Below are 25,058 nucleotides of genomic sequence, written 5' to 3'. Positions count from 1 at the left end.
TTCAGATGACTTACAGATCTATTTATCCTTCAAGACCGATGTTATTGGCGACCTAGAGCTGGCTCGGATGAAAGTGGAAGCATGTGTACGAGACATTGCTATGTGGATGCTGAACAACAAATTAAAGCTTAATGATGATAAAACTGAAATCCTGATATTCCATGCTAAGCACCGTCCGGCTCCACCACTACATGCAGTGCAAGTGGCTAGTTCCTCTGTCACTCCCTCAGAGTGTGCAAGAAACATTGGCGTTATTTACGATAATACCTTATCTCTGGACAGTCATATAACTCAGATTTGTAAATCTGCTTTTTATTTTATTAGAAACATTTCACGCATTAGGAAATTTTTAAGTTTTGAAACCACTAAGATATTAATTCACGCTTTCATTACAAATAAGTTAGATAATTGTAATGCCTTACTTTTTGGTTTACTGAAGCATCTTTTGCAGAGGCTGCAGTATGTACAGAACACTGCTGCCAAGCTGGTCACCTTATCACGCAAATCTCAGCATATTACACTTATTTTAGTACAGCTGCATTGGTTGCCGATTGAGCAGCGTATACGTATCGAATTTAAAATTCTTCTTTTTACGTATAAAGTTATCCATGGTATTGCGCCAAAGTATCTCTGCGATTTACTTGAACCTTATGCTCCTCAACGCTGTTTGAGATCTGGTTCTAAGAGGTTACTCAAGGTTTCAAATTATAATCTAAAGTCTTATGGATACTGCGCTTTTTCTATTTCTGCTCCAATGCTTTGGAATGCCTTGCCACTGCAAATTAAATGTAGTACATCTTTAAATATTTTCAAGAGTTATCTCAAAACATATTTATTTCGCAAAGCTTTTCATTGATCATTCGTTAAATCTTATTGACTTTTAGATTACATAGTTTTTTGATTTTGATATTACAGATATTGTTATTATTAATTATTATTTGCTTGTAAAGCGCTTTTGGACATTTTAGGAAAGGGCGCTATATAAATAAAATATTTATTATTATTATCATTATTATTATTATTATTAAGGTTTGATGAAGGAAAGACGTTTCTATCGCTATCCGAGAAAACGTATATTCTGTATTGAGCATTTAGCAAAAAGAAAAACAAATATATATATATTCATATATTAAATTGCTTAAATGGAATCGATCGAGTTTTCTAGAAAATTTTACCCAATTCAAGTTCAAGGAAGTAGCTATGCTGTGAAATTATAGTAACTGTCGTCAATGCTTTTACACCAAATTTTCAAAAAATATTGTTAAAGGTTAGAAAGGCTATGTTTTATACAGAATTGTATTCAGAAAGTGATATTTTGGTAAAATACTTACACGATGTACCAAGTCCCCAGAACCTTTCTTTTTCATAAAGATGATTATTACCTCAAATATATAACTTTCTTTGATTAAGAATCGTTAACTACACTGAAATTCTAAAGTTATCGAATATTGGCTCTCTTTACGGAATTGTGATAGTATTGGTAATGAGTTGGCATTACCTGAATAATGTACGAAATGGGAGTAAATTAAGAAAAGGTTGAGTTTAGTACCTGCATATTCAAAATATCCGCAAGACAGAAGAAGCAAGACCAGTCTTATTCCTGACATCGTCACAGCCGAAAATTAATTAAGACTAGTCCTGTAAGAAATAATATTTCAAAATTTCAAATTCATTAAACCTCATCTATTGCTTTCGCATTTCCCCCCTTTATAAATGTTTGGATGAAAGCAAACTTCATTAAGAGATGGAAAAAGATTTTCTTACCAGTTGGTAGGTATCGCTTCAGATAGTTTGAAGAACTTCTTTATTCTGTTAGGATTATCACCTGGGCCCTTCGTTTTCAATACTGGCTCAACTACAAGAAGATTGGACCACACCTCGACCACACTTTACATAAACAATATATATTTTGGCACTTTATAGGTATTCTTTATCAAGACTCGTGGTCAATTATCACCACCACCACACCATATCATAGTCTTTAGCGAAAACCGTTTTCAAATTGTATCAGCCAATAATCTTCGCAGTTATTGAAGAAACAGATGAAACAGATTTGTTTCTAAAGACATGCTTTGTCTTGACCATCAATTTTTAATTCTTAAATACCTTATCTTTTAGTAGCTGTTTTCGCATTACAACCGACCCTGATAATTAAAAAAATTATACGTGATTGCATTTTTGTTAAAGAACTATAATTATTATTGAAAACAAGCAAAAATATTTTCATGCTCCGACATGCAGAGGAAGAAGAAAGAAGCATAGAAGGAATGTATCAAATTCTCTACATAAGAATTACTATTTTTGGTACAGGAGAAATGATCCTCCAACCCCCTGAAATGGAAAACAGAAGGAAAATGTGATGACGTGAGCTCGTCTGGTAGGCGGAATTATATAGATTATTAATGAATTCTGATCTAGCTAGTCAGAAAAATTTCTCGTGATTTCTAATTAATGCCTTCACCAGAAACGAGTACGAGAACGGGCTACCACTGCATCGATCGATATGAAAACAAAGTTCTTAATTAAATTTATTGTTTTTATAAAGAAAACCAAAACCAAAACCAAAACCAAAAAATTAAAGGCATCTAATTCTGGCTAAATAGTTTGCGACGTTCGATACAGCTAGTGCAAGGGATTAGCTTAAGGTACAATCTTGGGCCCAGCTAGTCTCTCCCTACTTTGCCTACGAGAAAGAAAATTTATCCTACGTAATCCGTACACCAAGCATAGGTCGGTGTTAATTTGCCTTCAGGTCCGAAGGCTCATACGACTCCTTAGCTTCTGTATTCCGCTTCCCCTTTTACCCTAAAAATGGCTGCGGGGAAGACAAGAGCTCCTGCGGCAGTATTTGGATTTTGTGTAATTAGGAAATTACTATCTGGTAACAGGGTTGGAATTCCACCACATCTATGTTTTTGATAGCCTCCCCCCCCTCCACTCCCCCCTCCCAATTATAAAAAAAAGAGAAAATCAAGGGCGGATCCTGGGGGCAAAGGGGGACTGAAGTCCCCCTTCAGCAGAAAAAAACGATGCTTTTTTATATTGTTTTCCGTTGTGTTAACGGAAGAAACTCAATTAGCCCCCCCCCCCCCCTAAACTCAATTAGCCCCCCCCCTCCCCTAAACTCAATTAGCCCCCCGTAAACTCAATTAGCCCCCCCCCCTAAACTCAATTAGCCCCCCCTAAACTCAATTAGCCCCCCCAAACTCAATTAGCCCCCCCTAAACTCAATTAGTCCCCCCTAAACTCAATTAGCCCCCCCTAAACTCAATTAGCCCCCCCCCCCCAAATTTTGGCTGGATCCGCCCTTGAAAATGGCTGGCTCCCTTCAAAACTCCATAGCCTCCATCCCATAAATTGTGAATACTCCCTTATAAAGATTGGTTAGGGAAGACAACTTAATAGTGAAAACTTTGGAGAAAAACTTAAATTGCAGAAGGGAAATGACAGAGCATCTGTAATAAATTTAATGAATGTTAAAAATAATCAACACCTTTTATTTATTTTCTTTTGTAGAATAAAATACTATATATAAGCAAAGCATATCATGAATAAAAGTCAATATTCTAGTTTTACAGTTGGTTTCGTGATTCTATAATCAGCCTACATGATGTCAGTCAGGCCACAGGCATGTTTGCTATGGCTTGTAGCTTCAACATATTTGTCTGAGCTAGGAATTAGTTCAAACAAGGGAAGCCATAACATCATATGTCTCTAAGTTAACTAGCTGTATGACATAGGTGTGATATGGGTTAGAGTACTCGCACTAAACCCGTGAAACAAATACTAATTTTTAGTACTAAATAGTGATAATCAAACAATAGGAAACAAAGGATTCTGTATGAATTACTACTAATTAGTACTAAATATGTTTCACAGGTTTAGTGCGTGCACTCTAATCATCAACAAACTAACTAAACACTAATCTTCCTAAAGCGCATACAGTAAAACCATGAAATAAAAACAAAGTTGATACTGACAAATACTAGCTATTACTTACTAATAGTTGCTATCACTCAACCAGAACACTCATCATACGAAGACAAATACACAAGAGACCATTTGTGTCTTTTGTTTAATTTATTTGTGATGGCAAATATTAGTCACTAAATAGTACTATTTGTCTTTATCAACTGTTTTTATTTCAAGTTTTTATTGCATGTGCTCCAAAGAGTGAGAGATTTATCAGGGTAGAGTTTTTAGAATCATTCACTTGATTGTTCATTTTTCTACCCACTATATGTCACTTCAGAGGCTATTTGTTTGTGTCTTCTTGTGTTTTTAAATATGTGTGAGCAAACAGTATAGAGCATTTTAGTATATGGTTGCAGAAAAACAAACCATGTGAAAAATTTAATTACATAATTACTGTAGCATCAAACGGTGTCAATGATGGCAAGGGCGGATCCAGGGGGGGCAAAGGGGGGCTGAAGCCCCCCCCCCCCCCCCACCTTCAGCAGAAAAAAACAATGCTTTTTTATATTGTTTTCCATTGTGTTGATGGAAGAAACTCAATTAGCTCCCCCCCCCCCCCTAAAATTATGGCTGGATCTGCCCTTGGATGGTTACATGAATACCAAGGATTCTTCCTTTTAGTTCATTTTCTCTTGGTCTACCTATTGGTTGGCTCCTACCCCCCTCCCTCCCTTTCCCCAAACAAATACCACATCCCTAAGACAACATACCTTTTTACCTTACATTTCAGAGGCCTATTGCGGGGAATTCAAAACTACTTATGTTGCAATTTTGGAATGTTCTTGTATCACTAGTCAGAATTTACCCCTACTTTATTATAACAGGACCTTACTGTCAGTAATTCATTAGAGAAGTCTGTTGTTCATCCCTAGTTCCCGGCTCTTATGCTACTGTTTCAAAGTCATGTAGCTTGTCGGAATATTTACCCCTAACAGGGCCTCATTTCACAAACTCAGTGAAGATGCTTATAATGTAAGATGGAGATGTAAATCTTCAGTAATAACAATAATGCTACAAACTTTATCTAGAGTTCTTTTGATTTACTCTCTGTGTAAATGGCTTGAAATGGCACCCTAATGCAAGTGCACCTATCACTTTAGGTTCCCCCTCCATGATACCAACATCTTGTATTTCTTCAACAACTTTTTTCACAATCTCCAATTTTTCTTCCTGGGATATCTTCTGATAAGGCTTCCGTCTAATTGATAATTTAACAGAATTGCCATTTTTCAGGAAATCATAGATCTTTTGAATTTTCCACTTTAGATCTTGTGGTGCTATTTTCCCTGTAATAGTAAGCTCTTTCTGCTTGGCCCCATGTGAATTGTGTTTGGCTCTCTTCTCTGATTCAAATATCATTTTTGGAGAAAATAGTTTACAGACGGCAGGCTTCAAGCTCTTTTGTCTTTCTATTTCGACCAAATGCAGGGATTTTTCTTTAGCTTTATCTAGTGCTTCATTCAGCGACACTGTCCCTAACTTTTCACCGTCTGAGTCAATGAGTAACACAGTTTTTGCTTTAATGTTTTGATTTCTCGGGTTTTCATGGATTCCCTTACTAAACAATACACAGTTCCTCACGTGAAAATTCCTTATGTTATTCTTTGTACCATCTATAAGCATAAAACGTCTTGATAACCCAGAACATAACACACGAATATGGTGATCCTCTGATAGACAGTCAAATGAGACTGTAACAACCTTAGTAAAAACAGAGCTTAAGCTTCTATACCTCGCTTGAATTAAGCTGTTATGAATCCTAAAAACACCTGCAAAGCGCCACATTATATTTGACTGTATATAAAGAATATATTCAACAGAATAATGCGCTTACACTTGTCCAGTCTGGTTAACTTTGATCCGCCATTTTTAAAAGAGAGCCCGCGATGTTTAATGTCAGTAAACTATGTATTCTGAAAACAACCCCTCACGGTGCAGGTAGCCTGCGTAGCTAGGCGTTCCTGAAGAGGACGGGAGCCGGGAGAAACGCAGGCTACAGTTTAGGTGATTGAGATCGACTAGGGAGAGTATTGTCACGACAAATATCCGAAGGTTGAACTTCAGAACTTCTTGATTCGGAAAATCAAGAGTGATAAACAAGTTGTCGAACTTCCGGTCAATTCTATTCGGAGTGATAAAAGAGTGGTCTTAGGGATGAGGGCAAAACAATTGTCATCTCATGGTACCCGATTTAGAGGGGTTGTGTTACCCGGTACCCACCACCTCTGGAAGTGAAATCTTAGATTTTGCCCCCAAACATCTCCAAAACTAAAAGCCAAATCACAGAAATGAATGGACTGTCTGTCTGCATGTATGCTAAAAAACATATTTGTGTGTAGAAATTGCCACTACAGACCCCCAGTATCGAGCATTATATGGAATATGAGGGATATGGAAGAGTTTCGTTTCAATACAAAGATTTTAAACATTTTTTATATCTAAATTGTGACCTTCATCATTTTAAGATCATTCATAATTCCTCTCGTTCTTTTTGGTCACTTCATTCTAAACCTTAATTCTCAATACTTTTCCTAGAGCCAAAAAATTGTTTGTGTGTATGTGTGTGTATGTATGTGTGTGTGTTTTGTGTGTGTGTTGTGTGTGTGTGTTTTTTTGTTTTGTTTTGTTTTGTTTTGTTTTTTCAAAGCCGAGATTTATTAGAATAATTCGACATTTTTTTACCAGAGTCTAATAAATGCAGCATAATTTTAGGAGTCGACGACAACTCCATCAATATTAATTATCATCCTAGTTTACAAACAGTCATTAAACAAAAAATAAGATAGAACTGAATTTAAGAAAGTGGAGCATAATAATCAAGGCACTTGATAAATTTTTTGAAAATTAGAAAGGTATCGATACTGACCAAGGCAGTAAAAAGTCCGGCCGAGTAATAATAATAATAATAATAATAATAATAATAATAATAATAATAATAATGATGATGATGATGATGATGATGATGATAATGCCAGAAATGGATTTTAAGCCAGAACGTTATTTTAGTCAAGAAGTTCTATGAATATGCATAAACTGAAGAAAGGATTGTAAAAAATGATGAACTTAACCAGCCTAGACTGTAAACATTATATATACAGACAAATAAAACTTGCCATAATAATAATAATAATAATAATAATAATAATAATAATAATAATAATGATGATGATGATGATGATGATGATGATGATGATTCCCTTTTCTTTAATTTGTTTTTTATTTTTTGTTTATTTTTAAACAATCGAACCAAATTAGGATCAGTAAAAAAATTCCTTAATATCTATTTTACTTCTGTTGGTTTTCATCAAAGAAAATCATTGTTATTACTTCAGCCCAACGAGAAGGGCAAGGTTTGTCCTTTTAAGGAGACTGCGTTGCCGCAAAGTAATCATTTATGGACGTCTTAAAGTCTTCATTAAATTGTCTTTTAATGGATTCGAATAATTTTGGTATGGGCGATAATTGATATCACTTTTTTTAGTTGTCATGGAAGCTGATCGCATGTCACTCTCTACGTACAGGACTGGACGCCATAATTAGTCCATTCTTGATCTTTACTTTGTCTTTTCGCCACGACATTTTTACTTCTCAAAATCTTTGGATCGGAGGTAATATGAGGGAAATGATATAGCGAAACTACAGTGAAGTCTATCAAAGTTACAGCATGGTAATTATCAAATAAGCAGGTGCAGAGATGAGCATATTTCAATTATTACAAACTAGACAGGTATATTACATGATTAATTCATCTTAACCCACGAAATGAATTAAAAAAAAATTTTTTTTCAAAGTGTGTTCAAGGAAGTCATATATAATATAGCGAGCACTAAAGACAAAATTTTGGCTGAGCTCTCCCATTTTCTCCAAATTGTTTATGTGAGTGATAGACATGTGTTTATCATGATTAAATAACTAGGCGAGGCAGGATGTGCGGTGAGCATAGAAAGCAAGGGCTTCATAGTTGGCAGCCAGTTGTTCATGTTGTCATCAAGCTAGCGTTCAAGAAATCAGCTCAGAATTTTGTTTAAATAATGTCTTTCGATTTCGCATCCTGGGCCGAGAAGTCAGGTCTCAAAGAGGCCACTATGGCGCAATTAGAACAGAACGACTTAGACAACGAGGAGGCTAGCTTTAAAGCTCCTAGCTACAGATGATATAAAAGCGTTAAAGCTGACGATGGGACAAGCTACGCAAAATTAAAACTTCTGTTTCATTACCCAATTAACAAGCCACTCCTTTACTCACTCGAAAACTATACTCACATTCCATTTTTTAAATACCAAACTAATGCTGCCTGATTAGCAGCTTCATGAAACTAGCCAAAATCTAATGATTATGAGGTACAAGCTCGAAAATTCAATCCTTCTTATATCATCTAGCTTGACTTGGAGATTAATTAACTTAACTAGACGTCACTGACAAATTTCATGAATCACCAATAAAATTATTATTAATTTTAAAAAAATAAAAGCGAAGAAGAAAAAAGGAAGTCAAAAAGGTAAAGGAACTAGTAAAACCAGTGCTCATGTTTTACATGAAGATGATAAAGAGAATAAACACGAGTCATTCAAATGAGTTTGTGATGAAACCGCACGTTTCTCAAACTTTTGTATACAATTTCGCGACTTGTAGCTTTACAGTAATAACTTTCTCTTTTTCACAACGAATTTGTCGGTCAAATATCAAGTAGCTGTTGACTTAATTCATTCACGCATTTTTAGTAATCTTAGATCGTAAAAATAATTCGTAATTGGAATGCTTCAAATTTGACGTAAAATCATCTATATATAAAATAGACACTGTTGAAAAACTGAACATCACTTCGAGAGAACGTCTAGTGTGGATTAGATCAAGAATTACTTGTGATATCCCAAACCAACATGAAAGCCACTGTAGCTGTATTCATTAGCTTGGCTATCCTTTTTAGCCTGGTAGCTCAATACGAGGCAAGCATAACTGGACTTTTTTCAAGACCATCTACAGGAAAAAGAAGTGATAAGGTGAGTACAGGAAAAGACCAGTACTGACAGGAATTTTATGCTCCTTTCTTTATTCGTCGAAGACTATGGGCATCCACCTGTAAAAGCCACCAAACCAAAAAGAATGATAATAATAATAAATAAAGAAAAGAAAAGAAAAAAGAAAAAAAATAAGGGGGGAAACCTTAATAGTACATTATGTGATTTTCTTAGCTTGCAATTACTTTCCGAAACTCATAATTACAAATTCTCTCGTAGTTTCTGTGTTTCATGTAGTTAACTTTGTAGCTTAAGCTTCGCGGTTAATCAATCAAGATGAATACATGATACGTTTTGAAACAGTCATTATTATTATTCGGTCTCGGCATTTTCACTATAATGAAGAGCCTTTAGTAAGTTATATCTAAACGTCATTATAAGTTTTTGATTAATGATGAAAATAGATGACTTGTAATGATTTTGATATTCTTTATAAGACTGAATCGGCTGTAATTGAGCTTTAGATTAAATTTCAGGTTGACTACCATTAATTGTTGAAGATTTAAGATTAGTTCAAGAAAATAAGGAAAGAGAAGGAAAGAAGAGCCAAAGGAACGAAAGAAAGAAAAGAAAAAAACTAAAGGAAAAAGAAGGAAGAAAGGATGGACGGAAGGAAGGAAGGAAGGAAGAAAGGAAGGAAGGAAGGAAGGAAGGAAGGAAGGAAGAAGGAAGGAAGGAAGGAAGGAAGGAAGGAAGGAAGGGAAAAAAATCATCAAATTAAGGCAAAATGCACCGGAAATAAAATAAATGTATTTGACCATGAAAATCCACTGTCGTCTTTCATTCCATAAATTATTATTAAGTATATGAAGTTACATTTCGTAGAAATGTTGAAAAACTCATCACAATGTGATTTACATGCCTTGCCGCGATCGCCTCTATTCTTTGTACTAAATGATGCCACGCCCCGTGATTTGTCGCTAGTTTTATACTCAAGCGAAACCTTATATATCTCGATAAATCTCTCCTCTCCCATCATCGGTTTTCTTCATAAACTCAATAATACAAAGGCATTACGCGTAGAGTTTCCGTCCTTGGATTCGAAAATTTTCTTTACGGTTCTTCGATCTTGCTAAAGTGATTCCAATTCGATCTGCGGTGAGTTAGCCGTGCCCTGACTTAAAGTAGCCCACACTGAGAGATGTTCAGGGTTCAGAAAAATATAGAGAAATGCAGGGAAATTTTGATGATAAATAATTATATTAAATATTTTCTTTTCTAGGGGAGTCAAGGCAGCCTGTGGGAAGAACGTGCGTTGACGACAAACAGAGAGGAAATATGTGAGATGGCAAGAGAATATAAATGCTAAAAAAGACGAAATGAAAGAGAAGAACAAAAATAAAAGCCACTGCATTGACATCAAGAACTTTTAATGCCAATAAATAAAATGGAATGAATGACGTGTTCGCTGGTGTTTGTCTTTGTTGTTGTTTTTATTTTTATTTTCTATGAATCTAGCTGCGCAAGGGCAAGAAATGTTCAATTACACGTCACTTTACTTGGTCGGTAAAACAAAGAAAGATAGTAACGTAAAAATATTTACTATATATATATTATTAGAATTCCATACAGTAAATCTGTGTTATCAAACCCTGTAATCCGCACTTTCTATGAAGTAATCTATATATCTTACAATGCACTACAGTGCCAATTCGTATAGTTACTTTCTTTCCTCGACTTCTTCGTAATGGCTAATATAAATTTCTATATACAATTTCTTAAAGAGGTTTTTGGGGAGGGTGGAGTGGGGAGAGGGGGGGGGGTGGGGTTTTTATAAAGAAGATAAAAATTACAACATCCATTTCAATGAACAACAGTCTTCGTAACAACAATTTCTATAGCTACTTTTGAAGAACAGCTAAAGTACTATAACCGCTATAAAATTTGGTTGATATGTTTAGATTGAAATCTGGGCTGAGATATATATCATAATCTTAGGCTGCTCAAGTATTGAGCATATGATGTCATGGGGAAAAATGGCCACCATTTTTTAAACTCCGATATCTTTTGGAGAAAAATAGATATTTGAAAAAACAAAGTCACATTTTACTCTCCTAACAAAGGACTTTCAATGCAGGTAAAAAGTCAGAAATTTGATCGTATAGTGGCACTTTAAGTATGATCTTGCAATATAATTTGTATACAGTTTTTACTATATTATATATAATTTCTTGCTAAGCTATACTAGAGTGCAAACAATTAGTCCGTGAAACACTAATTACTAAATAGTACAAAATAGTGCTAAATAAACACTAGAAAACAATGGAATTTGAATGAAATTGTGCTATTTAGTATTACTAAAGTTTCACGGTTATATTGTTTGCACTCTATTCATTCACATTTTTATCACATTTTCTTACACATTTTTATCTTGTGAATGAATAAAGACTCATTAATATTATTTATTATGATTATAACCGGGTATAGAGAAGGGGGGAGGATACAACTAGGAAGAAATTTCTCCCTGTTTAGCAGACAGGCCGGTGGGCCTTATAATCTTGGGGCCGCTATAACTGGAGGATTTTTATCGGATTCCACGGGTGGGTATGGTGCATAAGTGTAAAGTATCCATATATCGATCCTTTGTCTTTGAACAGTAGTCAGGCAAGTGTCAATAGACGATTTTAAAGATGCGCAAGCGCTTTCATAAATATCGCAGGCGCAGACATGAAAACGAGGTATTTTTGGGCTGTGCTAAAAGAAAACTTTGGAAACCATGGAGTCATATGCGATTCCCTTGAAGAAATTATTTCGTCTGAAGTGAGCTATATTAAAAATGTCATAATCATGCTTCTGAACTAAAAGAAACTTCAAAGTAACAGAATTTCAACGTTTTTGTATGTGTTTTCAATAGTGGGGTGTAAGATCTTGCCCCAAACTACTTGGCCATCGGACGGTTTTTGCCGGTTATGACGTACTGATATAAATGAATTATACCCAACTAGTACCAGTACTGTGTTATACGCAACTTAAGTTGACGCGAGATTGTCTCTGCCTACGAGTTTGGAAAGCTTTTAATCTTGTTCTTTCTTTCGACTATTTTATTTTATTTTTATTTTTTTTTACTGTAAAACAAACTTATTGATCTTAGTGAAAGAGTGTTGTCATCCTGACTATCATCCTGGCATCGTTTTAATTCATTTTAAATTATCGATGATCTGGTAATGAACCAAATAAGCAGGTGCAGAGATGAGCATATTTCAATTATTACAATTCAAACTAGACGGGTATATTACATGATTAATTCATCTTAATCCACGAAATGAAATTTTTTTAAAAATTTTCTTCAAAGTGTGTTCAAGGAAGTCGTATATAACGAGCACTACATACAAAATTTTCTCTCCCATTTTCTCCAAAATATTTATCGCAAAAACTTCTGTTTCATTACCCAAATAACAAGCCACTCCTTTTTGGCGAAAACTATACCCACGTTCCATTTTTTTTCATACCAAATTAATGCTGCCTGATTAGCAGCTTCATGAAACTAGCCACAATCTAATGATTATGAGGTACAAGCTCGAAAATTCAATCCTTCTTACATCATCTAGCTTGACTTGGCGATTAATAAACTTAACTAGACGTCACTGACAAATTTCATGAATCACCAATGAAATTTTTGTTAATTTTGAATCTTCTTCTAAAATAAAAGCGAAGAAGAAAAAAAGGAAGCCAAAAAGCTAAAGGAAATAGTAAAACCATGGTCATGTTTTACATGAAGATGATAAAGAGAATAAATAACTTTTGTATACAATTTCGCGACTTGTAGCTTTATAGTAATAATTTTCTCTTTTTCACAACGAATTTGTCGGTCAAATATCAAGTAGCTGTTGACTTAATTCATTCACGCATTTTTAGTAATCTTAGATCATAAAAATAATTCGTAATTGGATGCTTCAAATTTGACGTAAAATCATCTATATATAAAATAGGCACTGTTGGAAAACTGAACATCACTTCGAGAGAACGTCTAGTGTGGATTAGATCAAGAATCACTTGTGATATCCCAAACCAACATGAAAGCCACTGTAGCTGTATTCATTAGCTTGGCTATCCTTTTTAGCCTGGTACCTCAATACGAGGCAAGCGTAACTAGACTTTTTGCAGGACCAGCTACAGGAAAAAGAAGTGATAAGGTGAGTACAGGAAAAGACCAGTACTGACAGGAATTTTAGCTGGAATTTTATGCTCCTTTTCTTCATTCGTTTGTTTTTCTTTTTGTCTGTCTTTTTGTCTGTCTGTTTGTCTGTTTGATCAATTTTCTCCATATATATTAGACATATCACAGATCTCTCTCTCTCTTGTTTGCATTGTTTTCACTTACACTATAGCTATGGGTTCACTATAATACCCTTGTTGATCCAAGAGAAGATCGATTCGGTTCAGTTCGTCGTTCAGTGTCCAACGTAGTGGAAAGATAAGTAAACCCTTGCTTACTTGGATCTGAAGTTGCAATGTGAAAAGACTAGTCTTCCTAAGATATTCAAGGGGCTAATAAGGAGACTTGAAATTTTATTACGTATTAGCAAAAACAGAGTGGATAAGGGGGCAATAATCCCCGCTTACCCCCTCTAGCCCGGCTCTGACGACCGGCGCCAACCTCACTAACCAAAACGCCAGAAGATTGGAGATTGGACTGACTCTAACTACTCCGCAGTTCTCCGCGAGATCCCCAGTGTTTTCTTACAGAGGGAGTTATGCGTTGTGGGGCATCCTCCTGTAAAAGCAACCGAACAAAAAAAGAAACAAACAAACAAAGGAAAAGGAAGAAAGGAAGGAAGGAAGGAAGAAAGAAAGAAAGAAAGAAAGAAAGAAAGAAAGAAAGAAAGTGAGAAAGAAAGAAAGAATGAAAGAATGAAAGAAAGAAAGGAAGAAAGAAAGAATGAAAGAAAGAAAGAAAGAAAGAAAGAAAGAGTTATTTCATAATAGTCGAATACTATATTATATTCTTAATAGTCAAATGTCTTATATAAAACAATTAATTTGAGTCAGTCAGACGATAACAATACAGGAAAAATATAAAGAAACCATCCAGCTGTCATGATCAAAAATGTTTCTATTTAACAAAAGCCATTATGTATTTCTCACGGGTATGGTTCAGAGTCTATACTAAACAATCATATTCATAATATTTCGATATAAAAAACCCCTTTTCCATTTCCATTCTTTTTATTTGTAATGTTAATACAATCTTGACTAGCTTTGCTCGTTTCTTTATCTCAGTCGGTTTCTCATGTAATCTCACTCATTACATATCTTTGTTTTGTAAATTCTTAATTTTTGTAAGCTTTGATGTTAACGCTGTCCGATAAAGCTCCAAAAATGCTCCACAAAATTAGTATAGGTAATAGGACTACATGCTGCCAATTTGAAAATAATTGGACGAAGAAAATTCCGAGAACTGACAAAATTGAAGGGTGATGTTACAATTACTTTATCGAAGCTCCATGGAAATATGGTACAACTGAGAGAATTCTCTCTTACTTAGCGATACATGTTAAAATAGTCATTATTACATTCGGTTTCATTCCTTAATAATGAGAGAGTTTTTGATTAATGATCATGATGATTGATTTTATTGCAAAGTTTCCAATTTTGTTTCATTATGGAGTAATCAAACTTTCTTTACGAAACGTCTGTAATTGAACTTTAGATTAAATTTCAGGTTGCCTGCCATTAATTGTTCAAGATCAGTATAATTAGTCCAAGAAAATAAGGAAGAAGAAAGGGTTAAAAAAAAAGGAGGGAAGGTCATCAAATTAAGGCAAAATGCGCCGGAAGTAAAATAAATGTATTTGACCATGAAAATCCACTGTCGTCTTTTATTCCATAAAGTATTATTAACTATATGAAGTTAAATTTCGTAGAAATGTTAAAAAACTCATCACAATGTGATTTACGTGCCTTGCCGCGATCGCCTCTATTCTTTGTACTAAATGATGCCACGCCCCGTGATTTGTCGCTAGTTTCATACTCAAGCGAAACCTTATATCTCGATAAATCTCTCCTCTCCCATCATCGGTTTTCTTCATAAACTCAATAATACAAAGGCATTACGCGTAGAGTTTTCGTCCTTTGGTTCGAAAATTTTCTTTACGGTTCTCCGATCTTGCTAAAGTGATTCCAATTCGATCTGTGGTGAGTTAGCCGTGCCCTGACTTAAAGTAGCCCACACTGAGAGATGTTCAGGGTTCAGAAAAATACAGAGAAAGTGAAGGAAACCGATCGCACATGTAAACATTTTTGATGATAAATAATAATTATTCTTTTTCTTTTCTAGGGGAGTCAAGGCAACCGGTGGGAAGAACGTGCGTTGACGACAAAAAGAGAGAAAATATGTGAGATGGCAAGAGAATATAATTGCTAAAAAAAGACAAAATGAAAGAGAAGAACGAAAATAAAAGCCACTGCATTGACATCAAGAACTTTTAGTGCCAATAAATATCTTCTTTATATATATTAATGTTCATATATTGGGGATAGTCGTAGTCGATACTTGCCAATGAATATAAATGAAATAAAATAAATGACGTGTTCGCTTGTGCCTGTCTTTGTTTCTTTTCTTTTCTATGAATCTAGCTGCGTAGTGACCAAATGTTCAATAACACGTCACTATACTGACTTGGTCGGTAAAACAAAGAAGACAAGTACCGAAAAAATATGTCTTACAATGCTTTGCAATACCAACTCGAATTAGTTTTTTTTTCCTCTTAATCTCGGAATGGATTGGCTAATAAATGCCCTTGGCGCCCCTGGGCTTAAAATTTGTTCAAGGGCTTTGGACGGGAGTTGGGGGAGGGGGGAGGGGGAGGGGAGAGGGGGGCTTAAAAGGGGATAAAAATAAAGAAAATAAAAAATTAAAGAAAATGTTTAATCTTGTCCTTTTCAATTAACAATAGTCTGTCAGTCAACAGCAACTGTAAATGCTTCGAAAACGCGTAAGAATATGCTCAGGAAAAACTATGATTTGAGTGGATTTGTCAATGCGCTACGGGGCTTCACGGTGGTAACTCCATAAAAGGAGGGGCCTTGTAACCGGGTGAGGTGGGGAGTGTATAATCCGGGAAGAGGGTTTTTAACTAGGATTCCACGGATTGGTATGGTGTATATGTGTAAATTATCCATATATCGATCCTTTGCCGTTGAACATTTAGTGGCCAGACAAGTACGGTGTCAGGTGTTTAGTAGTTCGACTTCATCATAAATATATAAACATCTTAATTGATCTTCAGAAAGAGTGTTGCCCTCGCCTCCCTGACGATGATCCTGTCGTCATTCTGTTTTACTTTTAACTGTCAATTAGTCTAGATCTTTTTGTAATAAAAAGAGTCCAATATTCCTTTAATGTTAAATTGAAATTAACATTAACATCTGGGGCTATTAAACCATCTGAATATAGCAACAAGATCATTTATAATACATGGCTATTAATTCAGTCACTTATATCATTCTCAGAATTGGAACTTGTTTTAATATAATCTGAAGATGTTATGGGAATTAGCAGTGTGTTCCCACAGAGTGGCTTTTCTTCCTCTGGATATTGCGATTCCAATCGTGAATTACCCTATTTCACTATGACGTCACTGCTTGTTTATGTGCGGATAGAATCGCCAAATCCAATAGAAAATTCAACAAAATTTGCTCCTAGCGAAACAGTTTAATCTAAAATGGCCTGGTTTTCAGATATAATATGCGTTAATATGTATCAAAAAATATTCTGAGCGTTTGCTGGCTATTCTACTTCTCTTCGTGGATTGATACGGGTTTTAGAACAATTTTCGGTGAATTCGTGTTGATTTGACCCCCTTCGACGACCATGATCCTTTGCGTTTAAGCAATAGATTGTTTTGATGTGACGTCATAGTGAAATAGGGCAATAAGCCTGAAGTGATCGAGATGACGTTTTACCCCCGTCTCTAGACCATAATCCTTTTCACACTGCTTTTGTTCTTTAATTATAACTATTGTTCCTGTATTCTCTAAGGAATCAAAAATTTTAATATGAAAGAATTTTAAAAACTATTATGGTATAGAGTCGGGGGTAAAACGTCATCTCGCTTCAGGCTTATTGGAAGTTGATTTTTGTGGAGGGAGGAAAACCGGAGAACCCGGAGAAAAACCCTAGAAGCTCAGGAGAAACAGCAGATATAGGGTTTCAAATGCTTCTTTTTCTTCTTTTTCTTCTTCTTCTTCTTGTGTTATAATCTTCAGGTACAATATGACTCTTTTATTAGACATGTTTCGGCATGCAATCCTGCTGCCATATCATCAGTGGATAATGATCACAAAACTAACTAGTAGAAGAACATACGTAATAGGTAAATTACTAGCCTTGTATGAGTTGCACATTCGACATTTGTTGTTTGTTATGTTTACTTGTAGTTTGTTCTGTTGGTATGCTTTAGTTGGGAGTAGTTGTTGAGGTATACTTTTGTTTACACTGTATGCTACATTGGGAATGTTTTTCAATGCAGTTTTCAAAGAGCTGATTGGCAGAAGCTGACATTTCTTCGTCTTTGAGCTGCTCGCTGGTAAGCGCTCCCAACCATAGCTGCTTCTTTACTTCATTGGTGTATCTCTCCCATTCTTAAGAATTCCTTTACTGCTCCAGGTTTAGATAGACTGTTCTGTAGTGACAGTTTTGTTTTCGCTGGCAAGGATGGTTTCTTTGCCTGTAAAGCTGCAGGTGATGTTATATTCGGCAGCATACTTCCGTGCGTCTTTGAAGATTGTGAGTCCCTCCCTTATCGATCTTAAGGAGCTCGTGTGTTCTTACTACTTGTATCCTCTTGTCTTGGCAGTTGTTCAGAGAATTTGCCATCTTTATCTTATTTAGTTTGTATGTATCTTCAATGCTTATGTCGCTTCACTGATTCACTTGTGTGCATACCTCCATTCTCTCTAATGATGTCTCTGCATCTTCTGTCAAGTCCTTTGAGCGTGTTGATCGGCCATTCTCCATTCCACATGTGGTATTGCAGCAAGCAAGGAAAGAGTGAACGTATTGTGGCTCTGATTTTTCTTGGTATGGAGATGTTGCTAGCTAGTCCAAATGACTGATAGTCGCTTTAAGAAATCTTTACTTGCTTCTACGAAGATCGACTACATCTTCTAGCTGCGTTGAATTTTCATATTTTCCAAGGAACTTATACTGGTCGTTTTCATCAAGGATTCTCAGTTCCTCGCTTTCGTTTAAGGGACAGGTCAAAAATTAGAGGGGGGGGAGGGGGGCGGTGCATTTAATTTTTGGCCTGTATATTTTTTAGTAGCCCTTCCTTTCCTTATATATAAAAAAAATTGCCCCTCCACTAAATACTTGCACAATTTTTTCTGGCCCTCCCCTCCCCCATAACTTATAATTTAGGCTGACCTTGTTTTTAATATAGCAGTAAACGAGTTGCACGTCTTCCTGATCTTGTTGTCACAGTAGTTGTCATTCTACTATCAAACTCTTCTGTGTCATCTCGGCTATCGTCACCACTTTTTCTTCTTCGTCAGTATCTGAGCAAAGTTCAGCCAATATTTGTTCTTCCTCGCAATCATCAATAGAAGATAATCCAGATTCTGCACTCCCATCCTCGTCAGTGTCACTGCCAGGCTCTCTGTAGTTTTCCCGTCTATTTTGTTCCACTGCATGCAGATTGTGTGTTATATGCCTCTAGATAGCTCTTAACACACCTATCAGTTTGATCCAGTGACAGCATAATTCATTTTACATTTCTTTTGACCTAATTTGTATGCACAAAAAAGTTTGGCCCTCCCCTTAAGACTTGCACGATTCTTTCTGGGCCTCCCTTTTAGCCTACATGAAAAATAATGACCCTCCCCCCCCCCCCCCCATTTGCACCAGCCCTACCCCCTCTAATTTGTAAACCTGTCCCTAAGCTTATATTGGATGATGGAGTTATTTTCCCCCTCAGGATGTCCACTACTGCTTATGATGATGATGATGATGATGATGATGATGATGATGATGATGATGATGTTGATGATGATGATGATGATGATGATGTTGATGATGATGATGATGATGATGATGATGATGATGTTGATGTTGATGATGATGATGATGTTGATGATGATGATGATGATGATGATGACGACGATGATGATGATGATGATGATGATGATGTTGATGTTGATGATGATGATGATGATGATGATGATGATGTTGATGATGATGATGATGATGATGATGATGATGATGATGATGATGTTGATGATGATGATGATGATGATGATGTTGATGATGTTGATGATGATGATGATGATGATGATGTTGATGATGATGATGATGATGATGATGATGTTGATGATGATGATGATGATGATGATGATGATGTTGATGATGATGATGATGATGATGATGACGATGATGATGATGATTGACACTTTATTGAGTTTGAATTTACATGGTGAACAACATAGCGAGATAACTCCTGTGCTATGCTGATCTATATTCTAGAATTACAAGTATGAATGTTTTGGGCTTGGTTTTTGGACTTCAATGGTTTTTCCCTCTTCGTTTTTTAGTACTGTTTCGTTTTGTTATATGTTATAGTAGTCTGAGTTCGCTAGCGTATTTCGTTGCATCTTTAAAGACAGACTTTAATCCTTTAGCAATCTTCATCTCTTCAAGCCTTCGCACAAGCTGTAGCCGTGGATCTTCACTTCTCATAAGATAGTTGGCAACCTTGATTTTAGTGATTTTGTAAGTTGTTTCAATCTCTGTTAGTCCTCGACCTCCTTGGTAGGCTGGTAAGTATAGTAGAATTGTTGACGGTTCACAGTTGTGCATCCCGCCATGCTCTTGGATAGTTTTCCAGAATTATTATTATCATTATCATCATCATCATCATCAACATCATCATCATCATCTCATCATCATCATCATCATCATCATCTCATCATCATCATCATCATCTCATCATCATCATCATCATCATCATCATCATCATCAACATCATCATCATCATCATCATCATCATCATCATTATTATTATTATTATCATTATTTTGATTATCTTTATTTACAATTTGCTTCAATTTTCTTCAATTTTGCTTACAAAATTCTTAGTTTACCGAGTCCAATCCATGGGCCTTGGGAAAACAAGAATATATTTACAGCACGAGGTGTAATTGAAATAAAAAAATAAAATAAATCAATTAAAAGGGAAAAAAGAAATCAAGAATCAAGTATTATTATTATAATTATAATCCTTATTGTAATTATTATAATCCTTTGAATTAAAAATAAAATGCCTAGGTTGTTTAAAATAACTGTTTTGTTCGGAGAGGAAATTCAAGATTTATTATCTATGATATTGGGAAAATTTAAGATTTTTCATTTATTATGATAACCATGAATAGGAAAACTTCAGTTGTACGGGCTCAGTTTAGTACTTTTTAGGTAAAATTTGAGATTCACAGACTGGAGGGGCATGCATTTGACCACTTAGTGGAGCCTGAACGGTGGGGCATTTGATCATTTGGCTGGCCCGCATGGTGGGGGAATTTGACCAACTTTTACCTTACCTCCTTGGTAGGCTGGTAAGTATATTAGAATTGTTGACTCACAGCATCCCACCATGCTCGTGGATAGTTTTCCTGGTTTATTATTATCATTTATTATTATTATTATTATTATTAATTATTATTATTGGTGGGGGAATTTGACCAATTTTTCCCAAAAAGTCAAATGCCCGGGGGGTTGCCCGTTGCCCGGGGGGAGGGGGGATGGGCACCTTTGGAATTGACTCATACATTATTCATGGTAACAAATACCAATGTTCGAGAAGGATAAATAGAAAACACCACGCGCATCTGAAAGTGGCTGAATACAGATATGTCATTAGTAGTATAGTGTGAAAGGTAGCGATTCTGCAAATGGAATCGAATCAGCGACAATTAATAGCCATATATTATTAATGGGTTAATTAATATCTAGTTGGTTGGATACTCTTTTAGCCGTTATTCTCGATTTCAAATTATAAAGGAATAATAAAACGGCATTTGTTGTAACCAGACTAATCGAACATTTAAAATGAAGCAATTGAAAACTTTGACAGGATGAATCATCATCAGAGAGGAGGCGACAACATTCTTCCAATTAGACTTATAGAGTTGTTTGTTTTAAAGTAAATAAAGCTGAAAGAAATTAAAGTAAATTAAAAAGACGGAGTTACGTTCAACATCGCTAACGAAAGTTCTAAAAAAATTATATTATAGATTGAGACAACTTCGTTTGAACTTCATTCAGTGCTAGAACCAGTGGGATAACTCAGTTCGTTAGTACTCTTCAAAACGACGGACGGACCCGATATGAAAGACCAGACTCTTTTTCTCGTAGCTGTAACCTTGGTGATGCTTTTCTGCACAATGCCCCAAGAAGTTTCTGCAGCTGTCGGCGCAGGCTCCGAATATCTGGTAACTATAAGCTTTATTCAGTTTTGTATTCAAAAGCGAAGCCAAGACTGGTTTGTGCTTTTGCAATGGCTGCTCTGCATGTTCTCGCTTCCTTTGACCCTCGAATAAATAAAGAGTGAAAAGGTGTCGATTTGCACGAAATGTAAACTTTTCCTTTTTATTTTTTAAGTTGTGATCTTTTAAAGCCTCAAATGCTAGGACACTCTTATTTGTAAAAATATATATATACATAGAGATTATCACATGTTAAGAACTTGATATCGTTTTTACTCACGAGTTTTTCCGTATCATATCGCGAACGAGCGAGTCCTCGAGCGAAGTGCATTTACAATGAAAACCTATTCTAGACATGTCAAAAATCTGATACCTGTTGCGCTTCTTGGTGCTCCATCGAAAACTCAGCTTTCCAGTAATTTTGCTATCTTGAATGCAAGATCTATTGTCAGAAAATCGACTCAAATATATGACCTTGTCATTTCTAACCATCAAGACATTCTGGCCTTAACTGAAACATGGCTAAACGGAACAGACCAAGATCTTTCACTGTCATCACACTTGCTTTATATTTCATTTTGTTCATTACATATTTAGGCTCGATATATAACACACACAAAATGTTTTATTGTCTTAAATATTCTTAACCGACTTACACCATTTCAAAATGTTAAAGTGCACATGAACCCTTCGACAATACTTTCAGTACTGATTCTGCATAAAGTAAATAGTTGATTGGTAAAATATTTCTTGATTTGAGTGATGCGTCTTTAAGTTATGAAGGTTTATACTTCCAATATGTTAATGATGATGACGTCAGGTAAGGTATTTGAGTGTTTTTGTTGTAACTAGTAATACTAAATGCTGGCCATTTTGAAAATAAAAATTGTAAATAGCTTTCATGTAAACCATGAGTAAAATAATGATGCTTTTTAAATACTGTTTCTATGAACCAGTTCGATTTTGTATATTTGATTAAGCCTTAATAGACGTCACATCATTAGCATATTGGAAGTATAAACCTTCATAACTTAGAAACGCATCACTCAAATCAAGAAATATTTTACCATTCAACTATTTACTTCGTGTAGAATCAGTACTGAAAGTATTGTCGAAGGGTTCATGTGCACTTTAAAGAATTATACGTTTCCAATTCAATATCATTCAAGATATTAAAGCTTAATTAAAAATGTAAGAAGCACAAAATTCATCTTGAATTTGATAGAAATAAACACTAAATAGAGATTTATCTCGTCACTCTTGACTACTATCGCAGGACCAAGTTACAGTTACAGTTTACCGTGAAGTGATATCGTATCACTTCACTGATATGGTTTTTATTCACGGCTATATTTCACGGATATCGAGCTTAAATGTATAATAAATATACTGTATCAATCAATTCCTGAATACTGCATCAGTGATCATGAATAGCGCTTTGGCCACTATTTAGAGAATATATAAAATCTGTAACTATATACAAACTGTGTACGTGTTGGAAAATTTAGGTATAAAATAGCTTTAGCTTTATCAAGACTTTTGTTATCTTAGTTACTGATCTTCGATTCACAAGAGTTCAATGCAAGCTTGAATACTTGAGTTAGTTTAAAACGGCATGTCTAATAATCATATTTCCCCCACTTTATTAACCAACAGCAAAATCAAGCTAAAAATGGAAAGAAGGAAGAAAATGGTCTCCGTGCTCTAGCTTACTTGTGTAAAGTAGCAAGAATTCTTGAATGCGAACCTTATAAGAAATACTACCGGTTCATTTAGGGATTAAGTATTGCGTATCATGTATAGGATGGAATAAGATGTCATTAATATACTTTAAAACCACTAAAAGATCTAGAATCGCACGATGTTGTATGGTTTAGTAATCGGTTCGTCAATGATTGTAAGTCAGTAAATAAAATACAATTATGAAAACTGGCATTTGTGCGTCGCTATATATCTTGCAGCTGTAGAGATAATTGTGTATACTGTATAAATGACTTAATATTCCGACTACCCTGTTTAGGGCGCGGCGTTGATGCACAGGTAGCCCAAGCTAGGTTTCTGTAGTGTCATGTTATAGGAAAATGTATGGCGATACTTAAAAACTCAATAACATCGTCAAAATGTGAAATAAAGTAAAGAAATCTTAGCTGACTTTTGAAAAGTGGTACCTCTTTCGTCCTGTGTACTTAGTTGGATGTAATCATTTTCCACGTTTTTTCCTCCCAAAATCTAAGTACACAGGGCGAAAGGGGGAGGGAGGTGTGACTCACACAAAGCAGTCTGAAAAAATCCAGCAAATGAGGGGTGCTATATAAATGGCTGTGGCTAAAGGTTTTCTAAAACGAATTTTATCAATTTGAAATATTTCATCTTTGTAAAGCAAATTCCAAGTGCAATTGACCGTTGCATAATAGACTTCAGTTTGATGTATTTGACTTCGGCACAAAATACGAACAACTCTTTTCGTGGCCCACTTTATAAAATATACTCATATCGTACGGCTGATTCAAACCAGAAAGACCGTTGGATGGAAAGATGAGTGAACACTGTTTAGTATCCATTTAGAAACAAACATATATCAATTCAATTAGAAATCTACGAATAACTGAAACAATTTCACATATTAAAAACCCAATCCGCCTGTCCTGGCGCGCTGTGTCAAGACGTAATGGACTTGAGCTGTGGCGGATTTAGGGGGGGGGGGGGGTTCATTGTTGAAATGAACCCCCCCTCCCCCCCCACCGGCTGGTACCTTGGATTTTTTATATATTTTTATATAAATAAATAAAAGCATGGTACTAACTCATGAGATTTAATATGAAATGGGACTGGTGGATAGGTTATCCTTATCAGGAGCGCCCCTAGGCCAGTGATGTGCCTCATGGGAAAAATGATGATGCAAGAGAACGTTATTGTTGTGCCGAGATTTGCAAAAATGAACCCTCCCCCCGCTTCCCTCTTAAAGTCCTGGATCCGCCACTGTTGAGAGAGAATAGACCAGATGTATGCAAGCTACAGTTGACAGGCGTTACAAAACTTTTCCCCAGTCTTTCTCTGTCAAATATTTCTTGCCTCTCACTTGTGTTTTGAGCTCTGGGTCGTGCTTTGGTTTAAATATTTGTTGCGAATTCCAGAAAATTGTTTCGTGTTTTGGTTAATCGTGTTGTGTTTCAGAATATTGTTTTCTGTTCCAGATAATTTATTCATGTTTGACCCTTTTAGGCCACCGAAATCACATGTAAAATCTATCCACCCATAATCTTTTCCGATAATGATGCCGGGAATGATATAAGGTCTTTTTGCATAAAGGTGCTTAAGGTATATTTTTAAAAAAAATTTTGAGGTTGTTCCACAGGTTTTCCCGTCTTGATTAGTATCTGTCAAACTGGTTTCGTGCCATTCTCATTATTGAATTCAATTGAATCTTTATTGAATAACGACCATTACTGCTTAGAGCAGTGTACATTTACACCTTTATTGAATGTCACTAGATTAAACTATGAAATTCTACAAGCATGCGGTGTAGAGTGACCACAGTAAATCCGTGAAACACTTATTACTAAATAGTACAAAATAGTGCTAATTAAACAATAGAAAACAATGGAATTTGCATGAAATTGTGCTATTTTGTATTACTAAAGTTTCACG

The 25,058-nt window shown here is 35.5% G+C and overlaps 1 protein-coding gene and 3 long non-coding RNA genes across 4 annotated transcripts; 3 read left to right on the top strand and 1 right to left on the bottom strand.

The window, feature by feature from the left end:
• Positions 1-4,672: 4,672 nt before the first annotated feature.
• LOC116307633 (uncharacterized) lies at positions 4,673-5,847 on the bottom strand. Its single transcript, XM_031717906.1, has one exon. It carries the CDS (start codon positions 5,758-5,760, stop codon positions 4,996-4,998), a length of 765 nt encoding a protein of 254 aa, XP_031573766.1. The 5' UTR covers positions 5,761-5,847; the 3' UTR covers positions 4,673-4,995.
• Positions 5,848-8,780: 2,933 nt separating this feature from the next.
• LOC116307631 (uncharacterized) lies at positions 8,781-10,397 on the top strand. Its single transcript, XR_004198426.2, has 2 exons — positions 8,781-8,975; positions 10,216-10,397. It is a non-coding gene; the product is annotated as an uncharacterized LOC116307631 (long non-coding RNA).
• A 2,534-nt stretch (positions 10,398-12,931) lies between these two features.
• LOC116307632 (uncharacterized) lies at positions 12,932-15,532 on the top strand. Its single transcript, XR_004198427.2, has 2 exons — positions 12,932-13,126; positions 15,271-15,532. It is a non-coding gene; the product is annotated as an uncharacterized LOC116307632 (long non-coding RNA).
• A 5,713-nt stretch (positions 15,533-21,245) lies between these two features.
• On the top strand, positions 21,246-23,342 carry LOC116304996 (uncharacterized). The gene is made up of 2 exons (XR_004198119.1): positions 21,246-21,416; positions 23,067-23,342. It is a non-coding gene; the product is annotated as an uncharacterized LOC116304996 (long non-coding RNA).
• The last annotated feature ends 1,716 nt before the right edge of the window (positions 23,343-25,058 follow it).

This window comes from Actinia tenebrosa, unplaced genomic scaffold (assembly GCF_029948245.1).
Source record: "Actinia tenebrosa isolate PJP-AT-01 unplaced genomic scaffold, QUT_ActTen_1.0 PGA_scaffold6__47_contigs__length_16458017, whole genome shotgun sequence".
Classification (NCBI taxonomy): Eukaryota; Metazoa; Cnidaria; class Anthozoa; order Actiniaria; family Actiniidae; genus Actinia; species Actinia tenebrosa.
This window is presented reverse-complemented; position numbering and strand designations above follow the sequence as displayed.